Here is a 16,608-nt window from a genome sequence, read left to right on the forward strand (position 1 = left end):
TGTGCACTGATACTTGTGTGTTACAATGAAGAAATAATTCAGGCAGCAGCTGATAACTTCCGCTTTAAACTTCAAATATACAGACTTATTTAAGTTTTGAACAAATCTTCATGTCAAGGCTTCAATACAAGATGGACATTACAGACAAGCACAATGGAGGTAGTTTAATGTTTGCAAGTATGCCATTTAAAAACCACTTAGCTCCAGACGCTAAGATATCATTTTTATGACCTAGGACAAACAGAGTTGTATTTTTATTCAGAAATGTTAAATGAACACACACACACAATCAACAGATTTGTATTGTTCATTTTTAAAGTGCTTTTTTTTGGTGTAGGTGAAAGTGACGATATTGCATGACAACAACCCCATGGACGAGTATCGCTACTTGTTATGTATCGGCACAGGCTTTCGTAGAGGAGCAGCTACTTCATCTTTGGTGAGTCATAGAATGAATATAAATTTTAAGAATGATTGAAACCTAAATCTTCCAACATTGAAAATAATATGTTACATATTTGTCACTTTTGATGCATTACAGAACAGGTAAAAAAAAGGTCATAATCCATGTTGTAGAACTGTTTAAGTTTTGTTTTAACATTGTTCTTCACTATGTGTCTTTTTCATTTGACCACTAAACTGCTTTACAGCAGTGCGTCAGAAATAATGTTTTCATAAAAAATACCAAGAGACTTTTAAAATTATCTTAATTATACAGGTCACTTTTAGCCTGCTGGGCTCAGAAGCAAGCAGTGAGCCACATCACTTGACCGATTCAAAGAAGAGTCTGTTTGGTAGAGGAATGGTGGACACGTTTTTGCTCACCACTCCATTTTCACTTGGAGACTTGCAGGCCGTCAGACTGTGGCACAACAACTCAGGTGATCATCCAGCCTGGTAAGAATACTGAATCAGACTCAGCAATGCCCTTTAAGTATTTGTTTTCTATGTAAAGTAATTTACAAATTTACCGAAAGTATTCTGGAAAAAAAAGCTACATATCCGTATATTCACAGGTATGTGAGTCAAGTAATGGTGCAAGATCTGCAGACTCAGCAGAAAAGTCATTTTCTGTGCAGCAGCTGGCTGGCTGTTGACATGGATGATTGTTCTCTGGATAAAAGTTTCCCTGTTTCAACGGATACCGATATGAAGAAGTTCAGGTGACAGAAAAGAGTGATGCAAAAAGTGGCATTGACATTCAAAAATTCTGCTGAACTTGTTTTCCTACGTTTAAAATGACTTATTTAGTGTACAAGAATAATCTGTATAATTTAACTGACCTTGGTTATTTTTGCAAATTGCATTTATGATTCAAATATTTGAATGCAAATTTATTCAAAATAACTGAATCATAAAAACACTTGTGGTCAATTTGAAGAAGTTTATTGATGATATATATATTTTTTATTTTTCTGTCTCACAGTCATTTGTTTTATATGAAGACGATAAAGGATTTCTGTGACGGCCACCTCTGGTACTCTGTGATAAATGGACCCCCAAGAAGTTCCTTCACATGTGTGCAAAGAGTCTCCTGCTGCTTCTCTTTGCTGCTCTGCACCATGTTAACCAATATAATGTTTTATGGCATCCCAACAGACCCATCTGAGCAGACATTGGACCTTGGTAATGTAACTTACAACATAACACGTCAACTAATCAATCAATATGAAAGAAAAAGGTATTATGTTAAAATATCCAACTTAAATAGGAATAAATGAAATCAAAGATATTTAATAAATATTACACAAGGATGATTTCATTTCCAACCTGTCAGGTTTGACAGCTCTGAAAAAAAATGTGATTAGTTATAACACAAATATTAAACATTTGACGTTAAAATGTGTATAGTAGTCATACAATAATCCCCTTTAGAAAAGTTTTTACCATACAACTTAGTTTTCAGAATAAATACAATAATTATTATATTTTTTTTGTAATGGGTTCCTTTTTTTATTTATTTTTTAAGGCTATTACATTTTTTTTCAAACAGGATCATTTTTGTTGTTGATAGTGATTTGCCTAGATCAACTTTGTTCTTAATGTCTTCTTTATCTAATATTAACCTGAGTCTTTCATATTACCAGACTATTTGAATATATTGGTAAGGATGTTCTTTTAGCTTAGTTTAGTCAGCAGTTCTGACTGTTCACCAGTAATCCAGGAAACTCAAGTCAAAACTGTCGGCTTAACTAAGGTAAGAGAACATCCTCACCAAAGTCTTCAAATTTTCTGATAATAAGAAACACTGAAGTAAATGTTTCACCTAAATGATAAAGGGTAGATGTAAAATTGTATGTGGTTTTGTAACATGCAGGGTCTGAGCGATTTTTCAATTCTTGTGATGAAAAAAAACGCGATAATGATCAGAGAGATTAGTGACTGTATTTAGTTTTGGTCAAGGACGCCACACAGTTGAAACAGTATGCCACGACCAATGGCTGTTTTGTCATCCACACTTTCAACCACTTCACTGCTGGGTTTACAGCTCAACACCACCTATAGAAAGCCACAACCTTGTGAGCTCAGATTCAAGATGTTACATGTCTTATAAATAAAGATTTATGTAAAATATGGTAAGGCAAAAATATTTGTATAAAGTATTTACCACTTCACCCACACTGTAATTGCTGAATTACAACCATGATTGTACAGTTATTACTTTCTCCTCCGAAATCTTGGCGAACCAGACAGATCTATTATGACATAAAAATGGGCTTCACTTCTCCTCTTGCCAGCTGTTATCTTGTCCTGCTATGTTTTTACAATGAGACTTCCTGGATTGATGGCACATAATGACGATTGACCAATAACAGCATAGTGGGCGTGGTTATGGTAAACAAAATGGAATTTTCAGAAAAAAGTGTATTCTGTGGGCACAGCTTATGCACATTTTTAGTGTCAATATTTCAATGTTAAGAGACCTTTGTACAAACAAACGCATACGGATGAGTACAATAGAGGTCCAAGATCAATTTAAGAGAAACTTAAATCCACACATTAGTTACCCTTTTTGAATTTCTGTGATGTAGTCTTTTTAACGTATTTTTAAAACGATATTCTTTGATGTTCACAGGTGTGATTGAATTCACCTGGCAACAGTTCATGATCGGAATTCAAAGTTCACTCATCATGTTTCCAGTAAATATCCTCATTGTCAGCGTCTTCAGAAACACCCATCCTCGGAAGACACCATGTTGCGGAAGAAAACGAAAACAAAAGGACAAACTGGAGCAGGAATACACGTCTAAGCCATGCAGTGTGACCATTGAGAGCATAATCCAAGTAATTATTTACCTTTCAATCATATAATGATTTTTAATCACTTACAAATAAAATACTCATAGGGGTTGAATTAAACAAAAAAAATGATCAATTCAACTATATAATAAGGAAGGGGCTATTATACCAAAGTGGTGTGTTTTGAAAAAGAGTTCCAGAGTTCGAGGTAGCAACTGAAAAGTTGTGCAGCTCCACTTTCCACTTTGGTCTTGTTTCATGATTTTAATAATAGTAGAGAGACATTATAATGGGGAGCTCTGTCAATGATTGAGATGCAGGGTAAGAAAGTAGATCCAGATGTTTTTCTTGTGATGGCCACAAGACAGAAAGAAGACTCTTAAAGAAGTGTCAAAATGTGATTAACTTTAAATGCAATTAACAAAATGGATATAAATGAATGGTAGCTCAATTAAAAATAAGAGTCAAATTGTTCTTACAAAAATCCTGGTGATCAAATAGTTTGCTTTAAAATTATCTGCATAGCTTATCTGGAGAGCAGAACCATACCAACCAGAATGGAAAAGAAACCACAAGAAGGTTTATTTTATTATGTTTGTATTATGTTTCCCCAGGACATCAGTAGATTATCTCAACACCTGTCGGAAAGTATGAAGAGAAAAATACCCAACTATGACTCCAGCCAGGGAAACCAAGGCGACATAAACCTTGTGCTCTCTGAGTTGGAAAACTTCATCAAATGGGATAGAGACACAAGTGATGTCAACATATCCAGAACAGGTAATGTAAAAAAATCCACTCCATTCCACATTGACAGGTTAGCAATTATTATTTTCACCTCTAATTGATGTAGAAACAGTCTTCTAAATATAACTTCCGAAGGTTTAACGTGTTGCTTGCTGTCAAATTAGCTGTAACATATGCGTCATTCACACAAGGAAGAGTTCACACTTCAGTTAAGGTGATGGCTATAAAAAAATTAAAAAAAACTAGTGTGTGCACATATGAGTGATAGAGAGTATATTTTTGTGTTTGAAGCTTTTCTAAAGTTCAAGTCAGTGGCATCCAGGTAGGTTACTCTTTCAACTTAAATTAATTATGGTATTCAGAATCTTTAATCCAGGAGGATTAAAGGCGCCGACGAGGACGGCTGCCTCTTCCAGTAGCTCCGCAGCAATTTCTATAATTTTCTGTTTTTTTTGTTTTTTTTTACTATAATTTTTTAAATGGATACTTTTGAACATGGGGAGAATCGTCTTGTTTACTCAAGAGAGGATCTACTGTCGCTGAAGTCAATGGCACGGGCTGGAGATCGCCACGAGATCCCGATCGAACTTCAGCGCCGTTACAGAGGCTGTCGGGCAGGGAAGAGACTAAAGGCTAAGCTAACGGACAATCGGAGACGTCACAGACCAACGATCCCAACGATCACGATGGGGAACGTCAATTCACTGACGAATAAGATCGACGAGCTGTCTGCCCTCAACAACCAGCGGATCTACAGAGAGAGCAGCTTGTTGATCTTCACGGAGACGTGGCTCACTCAGCTGACTCCGGACTCACACGTGGAGCTGCCTGGTTTCAGCACCGTAAGAGCGGACAGAGACGCGCGCGCGTGTGGGAAGCGCAGAGGAGGAGGTCTGATCATGTACGTGAATAAACGCTGGTGTAGCCCGGGACACGTTACTGTGAAGAAAGTCTCTTGTTGTCAAGATTTAGAACTGTTGGCTGTCAGCATGCGTCCATATTATCTACCGCGTGAGTTCAGTCACGTGATCGCGCTGTGTGTTTACATTCCTCCGAGCGCTGCGGCTGCATCTGCCTGTGAGAAGATCCACACAATGACAGCTCGACTTCAGAATCAACATCCTGACGCGTTTATCATCATCTCTGGAGACTTTAATCATGACAACCTGGACTCTACTCTGCCTACTTTCCATCAGGCTGTGGATTGTCCCACCAGGAATAACAGGACAATTGACCTCCTTTATTCCAACTTGAAGGACGCCTACAGAGCCAAACCTCTTCCTCCACTTGGAAGGTCCGATCACAACCTGGTCCACCTTCAGTCACAGTACATTCCTCTGGTGCAGAGACAGACTGTGACCACTAAGACAATCAGAAAGTGGACACCAGCTGTGGAGGATGCCATGAGAGACTGCCTTGAAACAACAGACTGGGATGTGCTGCTGAAGTCTCATGGTGAGGACATCGAGGGTCAGACACACTGTCTAACAGATTATTTAAATTTCTGCTTGGACGTTGTCGCCCCTACTAAGACTGTCCGCTGTTACCCTAATAATAAACCGTGGGTAACAAAGGAGGTCAAGGATGTCCTTAACAGGAAGAAAGTGGCATTCAGGAGCAGGGACAGGGACGCCATGAGGTCAGCTCAGTAGGAGGTGAAGCGATGCTTGAGGGAGGCAAAGGACACCTACAGGAGGAGGTTGGAGGATAAGCTGAGCCGAGAAGAAATAAGAGAGGTCTGGGATGGTGTTAAAACCATCACTGGACACAAGACCAAGGCCTCTCTGACTGCAGTGGACACGGTGGAGGAGGCAAATGGTCTGAACAACTTTTTCAACAGGTTTGAGCAGGTCACCTCACCCTCACTGCTGCCCGCCTCAGGACCTGCCCCAACTTCTTGTGCCCCCCTCAGCTCTACACAACCACTTCCCAGCTTCACCTCACTCCAGGTACAGGATGTACTTCGGAGGATTCGTCCAGGGAAGGCTGCTGGTCCTGATAAGGTGTCTGCTCGACTGCTAAAGACCTGCGCTGCTGAACTAGCTGAGCCACTCCAGCATGTCTTCAACCTCAGTCTACGGCTGGGAAAAGTAACAACTCTGTGGAAGACTTCCTGTATCGTTCCAGTCCCTAAAAAGACCCGACCGAGTGTGCTGAACGATTACAGACCGGTGGCACTGACTTCGCAGCTGATGAAGACACTGGAGCGGCTGGTCCTCAAACATCTCAGGCCACATTAACGATCTCCTGCTCCTCAAATCACGCCGGTCTTCTGTGAAGCTGACAGCAATGCATTGTTGAGATTTTTCATTGACAAAATTAAATTGATCAAAGAGAAAATCTCTCCCCCTTTGTTGGGAACCCCTACTGTCTCTGAGCCCATCTCCTCCTCTTGGTCATCCTTCACTGCTGTATCTTTGGGTGATATTTCAGCACTAGTGAACAAGATGAAACCCTCCTCTTGCTCAGATGACGTCCTTCCTTGTAGGCTTTTTATCAAAGTATTTGATGTAATTGGCCCCTGGGTTACCAATATGGTGAACCTCTCCCTTTCCACAGGGGTTTTTCCCAATGCATTTAAACATGCCATTGTGGAGCCTCTGCTCAAAAAACCAGGCTTAGACCCAACTGACCTCAGTAATTTCAGGCCTATTTCTAAGCTCCCTTTCTTGTCCAAGATCTTGGAGAAGGTGGTGTCCGAGCAGCTGTCTTTGTTCCTGGATCAGAGCGACATCCATGAGAAGTTTCAGTCTGGCTTCCGTAAACATCACTCTACGGAGACAGCTTTATTGAAAGTGTCCAGTGACATCATGATGTCGGCTGACTCTGGTAAATTCACTGTTCTGGTTCTCTTGGATCTGTCGTCAGCCTTTGACACAGTTGATCACCAGATCCTGCTGAGAAGACTAAGGGATGAACTGGGACTGTCTGGGTCTGTGTTAGAATGGTTCTCATCTTACCTTTCTGGGCGCAGTTTTAGTGTATCTGCCAATCAAATGAGGTCTGAATCGGCAGATCTGTTGTGTGGAGTCCCTCAAGGTTCTGTTCTGGGTCCTTTATTGTTTTTGCTGTACTTGATTCCCCTTGGTAAAATCATTCAGAGATTTCCAGATGTTTCTTATCACATTTTTGCTGATGACATCCAGCTCTACTGCTCTTTTGACCCAACTGAGCCCCAAAGGCTGAACAGCTTAGTCAATTGTTTGCTAGAAATCAAACAATGGCTGAGTGAAAACACTTTACAGCTTAATGTGGACAAAACTGAAACTCTGGTGATTGCTCCTGATGATAAGATTCCAGGGTTGAGTCAGTACTTGGGTGACTTAGGTCAGTCTGTCAAACTGAGCCTGAGAAACCTGGGTGTTGTATTTGATAAAGACATGTCTCTTGTTCAACACTGCAGAAAACTGACCAGAAACTGTTTCCTTCAACTGAGAAAAGTCTCTAAACTTAGGAAAATGTTGTCACAACATGATCTGGAGCTTGTAATCCATGCGTTTGTTTCTTCTCGTCTGGACTATTGTAACAGTTTGTTTTCATGTCTTAACAAGAAGGAGCTGTCTCGTCTGCAGTTGATTCAGAACTCTGCAGCGAGAATTCTGACCCGCTCAAGTAGGAGAACTCACATTTCTCCGATCCTTAAAACTCTTCACTGGCTTCCAGTTTCTTTCAGGATCAACTTTAAAATTCTGGTTCTTACTTTCAGAGCTATTCATGGTCAGGCTCCTCCTTACATCACTGATCTGATCCAGCCTTACACCCCAGCTCGGTCTCTGAGGTCTGTGGATCAGAATCTACTTATGGTTCCACGCACACGGCTCAGGACCAGAGGAGAGAAATCTTTTCAGGCTGTTGCTCCTAAGCTTTGGAACAATCTTCCTCTCTCTTTGCGCTTGATGGAGTCTACTGACTCCTTTAAGAAACATCTTAAGACGTTTCTATTTGTTCAGGCTTTTCCTTGAATTTCTCGAACTCCTGTGTTGTTCTCGGTGTTGTCTTGATCTTTGACGTATGTACTGTTTTGAGTATTGTTTTGATTGTTAAAGCGCTTTGTGACCCTGGTCTCGAAAAGCGCTATATAAATAAATATGACTTACTTACTTACTTACTTACAAGTCCAGCACGCGCAAGACCCCCTGCAGTTTGCCTACCAGCAAGCAGTTGGTGTGGAAGATGCCATCCTTCACCTCCTGCATCGGACCTACTCCCACTTGGATAAAGGAAGCGGTTCAGTGAGAATCCTGTTCCTGGACTTTTCTAGTGCCTTCAACACTATCCAACCCACTCTGCTGCAGGACAAACTGACTAAGATGCATGTGGACCCTGGTCTGGTCTCCTGGATTACGGACTATCTTACTGATCGACCACAGTATGTCAGGCTGAAGGACATCTAGTCTGACACTGTGGTGTGTAGTACAGGAGCACCTCAGGGGACAGTACTGGCCCCTCTCCTCTTCACCATCTACACTTCGGACTTCTGCTACAACTCAGAGCTGAGTCTCGTCCAGAAGTATGCTGACGACACTGCCATTGTTGGATGCATCAGGGACAACAGCGAAGACGAGTACAGGAGTCTGATACGTGACTTTGTGGACTGGAGTGAGAGGAACCACTTGCAGCTCAACACCTCAAAGACCAAGGAGCTGGTCTTGGACTTCGGGAGGTCCAGGACAAAGCCACGTCAAGTGTCCATCAGAGGCGACGAGGTGGAGATAGTGGACAACTATAGGTACCTCGGTGTGTGGATGGACAGTAAACTGGACTGGTCCTGCAACACAGACCATGTATATAAGAAGGTTCAGAGTAGACTGTACTTTCTGAGGAGGCTTCGATCATTTAACATCTGCAAGAAGCTCCTCTGCATGTTCTACCAGTCTGTGGTGGCCGGTGTCATGTTCTATGCTGTGGTGTGTTGGGGTGGAAATGTGTCCAAGAGGAGTGTCAACAGGTTAGACAGGTTGATCAGGAGGGCTGGCTCTGTGGTTGGAATGAAGCTGGACTCACTGGTGACAGTTGCTGAGAGGAGATCACTGAACAAACTACTGTCCATCATGGATGATGACAGTCATCCTCTGAACACTGTCATCAGTGAGCAGAGAAGCAGAATGAGTGCACGAATGCTCCTACCCAGGTGCAAAACAAAAAGACTCAGGGACTCATTCATCCCTCGGGCTATTAAATTGTACAATTCTGAGTTCGGGGGCAGGAGTGCAGTGAAAGTATCTGGATGTTCTGTTCCATGTTAGTCTTTATATCCTTTTTCTTTGTTGTTTTTCTTTCCTTGACCTATGTTCTTTGTCTTTGTCTTTAGACTTAGATTGTGTCATCTTGTTCTTCCTCTTTATGTTCTTCTTCTTATTTTATTTTTTATGTATTATTTTTTATTGTTTATGAAAAATTGCTGGCTATTGGTAAAAAACAATTTCAATAAAGTTTTACCTTACCTTACCTTACCTTAGAATAACACCAAAACTAACAATGGATTGCGGCAGATGTGGGTCGCACCTCGCATTGCAGTGACTCAGCAGGTAAGACCAACTGTTTGCTATCAGACTGCTTTCAAATACAGGAGACCGAGCCATCAATTATTATAATATTATGGAATAACAAAATTCATAAGGTATGCAATATGCCGATCACCTTCTTTACATTAATAATGAAATGTAATGCATTCCACATTTCATAAAACACCTTGAAAAGCTAATATTTCTGGTTACAAATATAACTTGAATAAGAGGATACATTTAATTAATTTGTATTATGGCCAAATCGCTAAATTGGAATCGCTAAGATTTACATTGGAACTCTATGTTACATATAATTTGGTTTCAACTCCATTAAATCACAATTATCAAATTTTGAAAGAAAACATAAAACAGGTGATGATATATGAAAGATACGATTTTCTTGGTTTTTCACAGTCTGGCTGATGTCTTTACCATTAAAGTTTAATGTTTGTAAGGGTCATAGTTTAGTTTTGCTCATCGTAAATACAACCGCAGTGAAAATTCAAAGTTTCAGGGACACAAAACTGTGATTTTTCACTCCTATATTGTTTAAATCCACATTTGCTAATCCTTTTTATATTTTGTTATTTTTCATACATTTTTTTCTATGTCCAGTGATTGTTTAAAACTAATTTAGATTTAGATTATCAGCCAATTGAAATGTCTCAGATCATTAAACATGGTGGTTAAAGATGTTGAATAAAGAATTTTAAATAAATTGATTATTAAAACGTAATATTTCAGCCATGACTCTTATGTCAATGTCAAAGATGACAGGTTTATGTTGCTATACATCTACACACTAAATTACTGCCGTAGATCTAGAGGATGTAGACTAAAATCAAACAAAATATTACAACAATTCAATGTAGCCTTTTTTAGAAATTATTAAATAAATCACATTTTCTTAGTCATGGGATATTGTCAAAGATGACAGTTTTATGCTATAAGCGGCATGGTGGTGTGGACATCAGTCTAATAAAATAATATAAATCACCTTTCAATCATTTTACTAAAGACCATGCGTGTGTGTGTGTGTGTGCATGACTGTGTGAAGAATGCTGTTGAGATATGAAATAACCAGTAGCCAATTGAATAAGCCATTTTTTTGGGTTCATATACTAAAACTCACACTAAAGGAGTCAGTGCCTTACCAACCATGAACTTCAGCGCACATGTTAATCATAGACTGATACATAATCATTACTCCATAATCAAAGAATGTGCAACAGGAGTAAACGATTTGGCGAAAATAGTAATCTTTTTTACCCATATCGCAATTAGCTTTTTCTTGGCAGGGCAAAACAAAACTTGCTACATGTTCTTCTTCTCACACTTTCTAGCTTGCTAGCCTCAGTGTGTTGTTATTTTGTTGACTGCTTCTGCATTTTTTTTAAAATAACACCCTTTAACATCATTAAATGGGTCCAGTGGTACTCAAAACACAAAGGCAGCAGTTCGATATATTGTTAGCTGAATTCATAGCTGAATCTATGAGATTTCTACATGTTATTGGTTCTTTTACTTACACGTTTAGGGCTGTTCGAATCAAGACTGGATTCCTGAAAGCATCATTTTACTAATGTGTTTTTGTGCTTTCATGTGATGTATTTTAGTAGATACCTGAACATGGCAATACTCTTTTGGGTTGTACTGTGCACAGCTAGAATGGACATGAATATTATCACCTGCCAACTAAGAATGATTTTGAGAATGTACAAACCCATTTCCACAACCCTTTGTGGGCATAGAACATTCAAGCTGAAACAGATCATTGTGCACAGTTCCTTTTATTCTTGTTGTGCTTGTCAAACATGACTGTAATGGTTTGATCAGTAAGAGGAAAGAAAAACGTGGATGATGTCACTGTTTTTCAGATGGAAGCGTTCATCCTGGTTCAAAAGCGGAAGGAAGTAAGATGAGGATAAAAAGAAGTCATTATTTATATCAGCAGCTGCGTAAGATTGAAAAACGTCTGAGTCTGCTGGGACCTGCTGGGTCCTCTCACAGCTTCAGCCAGATTCAGAACAAAGTCCAGAGAATTCAGGCTTTGCTGGAAGATGAGCTCCACACATCAAACAACGAAGTTCACCAGCAAAGGTATGGATTGTATTTGAGTCATTTTTAACATCTTTTAGTTTGCTTGAATGTGTTATCTAGTGCAAACCAAGCTAACAATTGTGACTAATGCGAAACAATTTCTGGAATTTGTTAAATTGTTTTGAAATCATCCCAAACAAAGAAACTCTTCCATTTGCAACTTTAAATTCCAGTAAAAACAGTGAAGATGATGACAGGTCTCTGAAAAAGACACCCTGCTGTCATGGCGGACTGCCTTGGTGGTTCGTATTTGTCGGCTGGTTTCTAGTGATCTCCACCAGCGTAGTAGCTGGATATTTCACCATGCTGTATGGACTCAAGTTTGGGAAGGATCGTTCCATCAGTTGGTTGATGTCCATGATGATATCCTTTTTCCAAAGTATCCTTGTCATTCAGCCACTAAAGGTAACACTAATTAAACAACTTATATACATATTTAATATATAGACTCTGTGTCTACAGGTGCTTTGTTTGGCTGTTTTCTTTGCCCTTGTTATTAAGAGAATTGAGGACGACGATATGGATGCTTTGGTATTCGTGCAAGCCGGTAAACAGGAGATTTTTTTGAATGCTTCAGTTTGTTTACTCATTTACCTTTGTAAAAATATCTAAATCAAAGGTAAACACACAGAAGAAGTCAAAAGGAATGCTTATCTTTATGCCCCGCCTCTTCCTGTTGACATCGAAGTAATGAAGAGGAATAAACTGAAGGAACGAAAAGCATATGCCCTCATGACTGAGATATTAGGTAAGTGACATTTTTCGAAACAATCTCTGTGTGACAGTATGATGACGAAATGCAAAAGACAAAATACAAGTGGTGTGTTTTAGTTTTCTAGTTAGTTTCAGAGCCTCGGGAAAGTTAGTAAGAACATTTATTTGTAAAGTTCTACAAAAAATGCAGGTGAAAATATATATACTGTTATGTTTGACTATCAATCACATATTCGTGATACTGGGTCTGTCGACATGGGGGCTGTGACAGTCGTGGAGGAGATCATGGAACCAGCAGCAGCTCTGAAGGTGCAGCTCCTGTAGAGATGGAGAAGAAAAGGGGTTTAAACTGCACAGGTGATAAAAAAAATGCAAGAAAGACACAGAGAGAGAGCTTGGTGTCTAAAAGTCCTCCAACAATCTAAGCGTATATCCGCTAAGAAGAAAAAGGGGCCCAAATCAATCTAAACTATAGGCTTTATCAAAAAAGTAAATTTTTAAGATTACTCTTAAAACAAAGAGAGGGTGTCTGCCCTCCTGACTGAAGCCGGTAGTTGGCAGAGGGGCTTGAAAACTGAAGGCCCTGGCTCAAAATCTATATTTAGAGATTTGTGGTATTACTAATAGATCTGAGTTTATGGATCATAATGCCCTAGAAGGTTGATAAATTGTGATTAGATCTTTGATGTATGTTGGTGCTAGCCCATGTAAAGGTTTATAGGTTAAATTAAGTAAATGTTATTCTAAATTCTACTGGAAGCCGATGTAAAGAAGACAGCACAGGGGAAATATGCTCGCGCCTCTTAGTCTTAGTCCAGACACGAGCTGCAGAGTTCTGAATGAGCTGAAGAGTTCTGAGAGACTTTTTAGAACATCCTGACAGAAGAGGGTTACAATAGTCCAGTCTGGAGGTAACAAAAGCATAGATGAGCTTCTCAGCGGCGTCCCAAGGAAATGACTAATTTTTTTAATTTTATGAAGGTAAAAGTAGGCATAAGATACATTTTATGTAGAAGTTAAATTAAGTCATGAATTGTTATCCAACTGTTTCTGTGTTTCAGAAATGCAGACAACCTTCACTAGCTTCACTAATATAACATTTCGAGTGGCCAATAAACAGCTGGTTCCTCAACAGGTGTCTCGCTGAATGGGGAAAATCTATTTGAAATACTAAGTTGATGGTGCTCTGTGGGCTTTGGTATGGAACTATTTCTCCCAGGAACAGTCACCCACTGGCCCTGGTTTCCCGGCTGCTCGGGAATTGCTGGAGGAGAGCTAACTGCTAAGCTATGTGGCTTTGCACATGCTGAGATGGGCTAGCTAGCGGTTTAGCTTCGAAAGTGCGGAGATCAGTAGATCAGTTGTCTCCAAACTACAACCCGCCTCCATAAGTAGCCCGGCCCCCTAAACAATACCAGTATTTAGATTTTTTCCCATATACAGTGTGTGACACAACTATAGGACCACCCATTTTAGGGGGTAGATTTTTCTTTTTAAGAGCTTAACAAAAATCAAGACTGTTTTTTGTTGTTATATTCGACAACTTCCCACATTTTTTGAGTTCCCGAAGAAGGCCTGGTTTAAAAAATATTAAAATTTTAAGTCTTAAAATTGCACATAAAGTTATTGTTCCATGGACCATTTCTCTGTGAAGAACAAAGAGAGGGTTATTTGATTATCATTGATTCAATGAATAGTGTTTCATTCCTGACTTTTTTCTGTTAAAAACACAGAGACGGTTATTTGTTACGTGATTATATACATTTTTAGTTCAGGTACCCCTGCGATCGTCACACTTTTTCTGTGACAAAGCCATCCCTACCTAACCCCATCAGAGAAGGAAAAGTTAAGTTGACACAAAAAGATGTTGCTCCAAAAGTTACGCGGTAGTGAGTTTGGTCTCCCATCAACTATGAACCCCTAGATTGTTTTTCTCCTTTTGAGCATTCCTGTCCAACAAGAGGGTTGTGGGTTTGAATCAAGCTAGAGACAATGTCATTCTGTTAGAAGCATGTATGTCTCTGTGCTTGCTTGTGTTTCTCCCATTACTCCAAAAACATTTAACAGGCACGGCAATATCAATTTCTCATCCTATATAGCAAAGCTGAACATATTCAAGAAGCATGTAATATGTCTAGAAACATTGATATGTTGCTTGTGGATGAGTTTTCGACTTGATCTTTTATCATGATATCTAAGTAAGTTTTAATAATCCATATTGCAGTTTATCTTTTCTTCATGTGGATTTTGCTCCTGGTTGCATACGGCCAGCGAGACCAGAACACATTCTTCCTGAACCAACACATTCAACAGAGCTTCAGCAGAGGGATATCAAACAGCATGAGTGTTGAAGATGTGTTTACCTGGGCCAACACTTCTCTTCTTAAAAACCTCTTTGGAGCCTATCCAGGTAAAACATGATAATTATCTTTGGTTGCCATTCATTTTTTGTAATGTGTAATGCAAAATACTTCGTCAATGAAGAGTTATTAATTATTCACCACGAAACATAGCCATATTAAAAAAACAAACAGCTCATTGGTCAGGTATATTTATTCACAGAAACAGGTATTTTCTTCTGTCTTACGCATTTTATAACTTACAAAAAACAGACATTTTGTCCAACCAATCCCCTACCAGCATGGACAGCAGGCTTCAGGTCATACCTCAAATCTCCATTACCTGGGGATTGTAATGGCAATGACAGAATAACCCTTTTAAAAAAAAAAAATTGGAACAAAGTTAGAGATAATTGTCATGTTGCAGTACCAACCCCGCCGAAGCCAAAGCTTCCTAATGGAGCGTTAAAATTTTGCCTTAAAAATCTGTCGAGTTTAGACTAATCCATACAGCCACGCACTTATCTTTTCAGTGTCTGTACTGGCCATTAAAGCTCAACACATAACAAAGCCTGCTGTGTTCTATGCACTGCTGTTCCGTCTGAATAGGGGTACATTTGTTTCTTTAGTATTAAAAAAAAGTTCCTTCAATCAAAAAAAAAAGATATAATAAAAGAAAAGTTACTAAAAAAATGTTCAAACTGTTTTCTTTGATTGAAGTTGTCGTTTTGTTGCAGGGCCATATTATGGGTAGGAAGTTTGTGTCTTAATTATTTAATCACAAAATAAGTTGCTTTAATCGAAAGTCTTTTTTTTGATCAAAGTTTCTTTGTTCATATGCTTTCCCATTGGTCAGACACATGGGCGTGGCTACACCAACACCTCTTTCAGAAGCAAGCAATTAATCCCAAATATAGTGTACACTTTGCCAGACGTTCTTTTTTATATTTTGTTGTGTTTTTTCTCATGTAGCTAACTAACTAAAGCCTTAAATGGCACCTAATGTGCTGATTTAAGTGTCTCTTAAATTGTTCTAGGAACTCTATTATACTCATTACTATGTTTCTTTTTGCATAAAACTTTCATTTAATAAAGATATTTATATTAGAAAATTTGCTTAAGCCCAACCCAATTAAAATGCAGTGTTTTGGCTGAGAAGAAATCTCGTCCAAGCAACCACGGCCACTCTGCTCTGATTGGTCACAAAAACACAAGTTGCATTCAAGGACTCACGTAAATTTCAAACTCACCCCGGAAACTTAATTAAGGTTTGCTGCTTAATGTACACATTACAAAAACACCTAAAGGCAGAAGTGACTCTCACCATGTTTACATAAATATTTATTTTGTTTCACAATTAACATGTAGGTACTTAACTTATTAAGGGTTTCTACAGGAGGACATTTCACCAGTGTGACATCAGAATATATGATTTAAACCGTAATCTCATTTGTAATAACTTAATTGACCTCCTGCATGTTGAAGAGGACGACTTCAACATTTACAACATGTGAATAAGTCAGGAGAGTTGGGTTTTCACATTAGGAGCCCTTTAAGTAACTGAAATTAAGTTGTCTCGTCTGTCTGCTGCAAAAAGTGCAGCAATTACTGTATCTATATCAACATCACTTCTCAATAGCACAGAGAGTAATGTGTCATGCATACAGAGCACTGTATCAAGATGCACCAAAACTCACGAGTCAATAAGATTGACTCATGCAGGCCAAAAGTTGTCGACTTTCGTTTTACCACTAATGACTTTACTTATTATAACATAACATGGTACTGGGAAAAATGAAGCCGCTGTACTTCATTGAAATAAAGTATGTATTTGTTGTGCATAATGTTTTCAGCTAGCTGTTAGCACAGCCATTTTGATGAAATGACGACGTTAAATAACCAACACTATCAAATGCAAACCTTAACAAGAAAACAATCAATTTAATATCTTATATCAACTT

The 16,608-nt window shown here is 39.1% G+C and overlaps 1 protein-coding gene across 1 annotated transcript in view; it reads left to right on the forward strand.

The window, feature by feature from the left end:
- The window catches only part of LOC148068832 (polycystin-1-like protein 2), a 34,356-nt gene that overhangs the window by 13,034 nt on the left and 4,714 nt on the right, over positions 1 to 16,608 (forward strand). The window contains exons 9-19 of the mRNA XM_087803457.1: positions 338 to 439; positions 719 to 897; positions 1,017 to 1,163; positions 1,427 to 1,626; positions 3,077 to 3,285; positions 3,855 to 4,020; positions 11,372 to 11,594; positions 11,768 to 11,999; positions 12,057 to 12,141; positions 12,214 to 12,342; positions 14,533 to 14,718. Coding sequence (XP_087659583.1) covers positions 338 to 439; positions 719 to 897; positions 1,017 to 1,163; positions 1,427 to 1,626; positions 3,077 to 3,285; positions 3,855 to 4,020; positions 11,372 to 11,594; positions 11,768 to 11,999; positions 12,057 to 12,141; positions 12,214 to 12,342; positions 14,533 to 14,718 — 1,858 coding nt within the window. The remainder of the gene's footprint in view (positions 1 to 337; positions 440 to 718; positions 898 to 1,016; positions 1,164 to 1,426; positions 1,627 to 3,076; positions 3,286 to 3,854; positions 4,021 to 11,371; positions 11,595 to 11,767; positions 12,000 to 12,056; positions 12,142 to 12,213; positions 12,343 to 14,532; positions 14,719 to 16,608) is intronic.

Source organism: Callionymus lyra, chromosome 12, assembly GCF_982586985.1.
Source record: "Callionymus lyra chromosome 12, fCalLyr1.hap1.1, whole genome shotgun sequence".
NCBI lineage: Eukaryota > Metazoa > Chordata > Actinopteri > Syngnathiformes > Callionymidae > Callionymus > Callionymus lyra.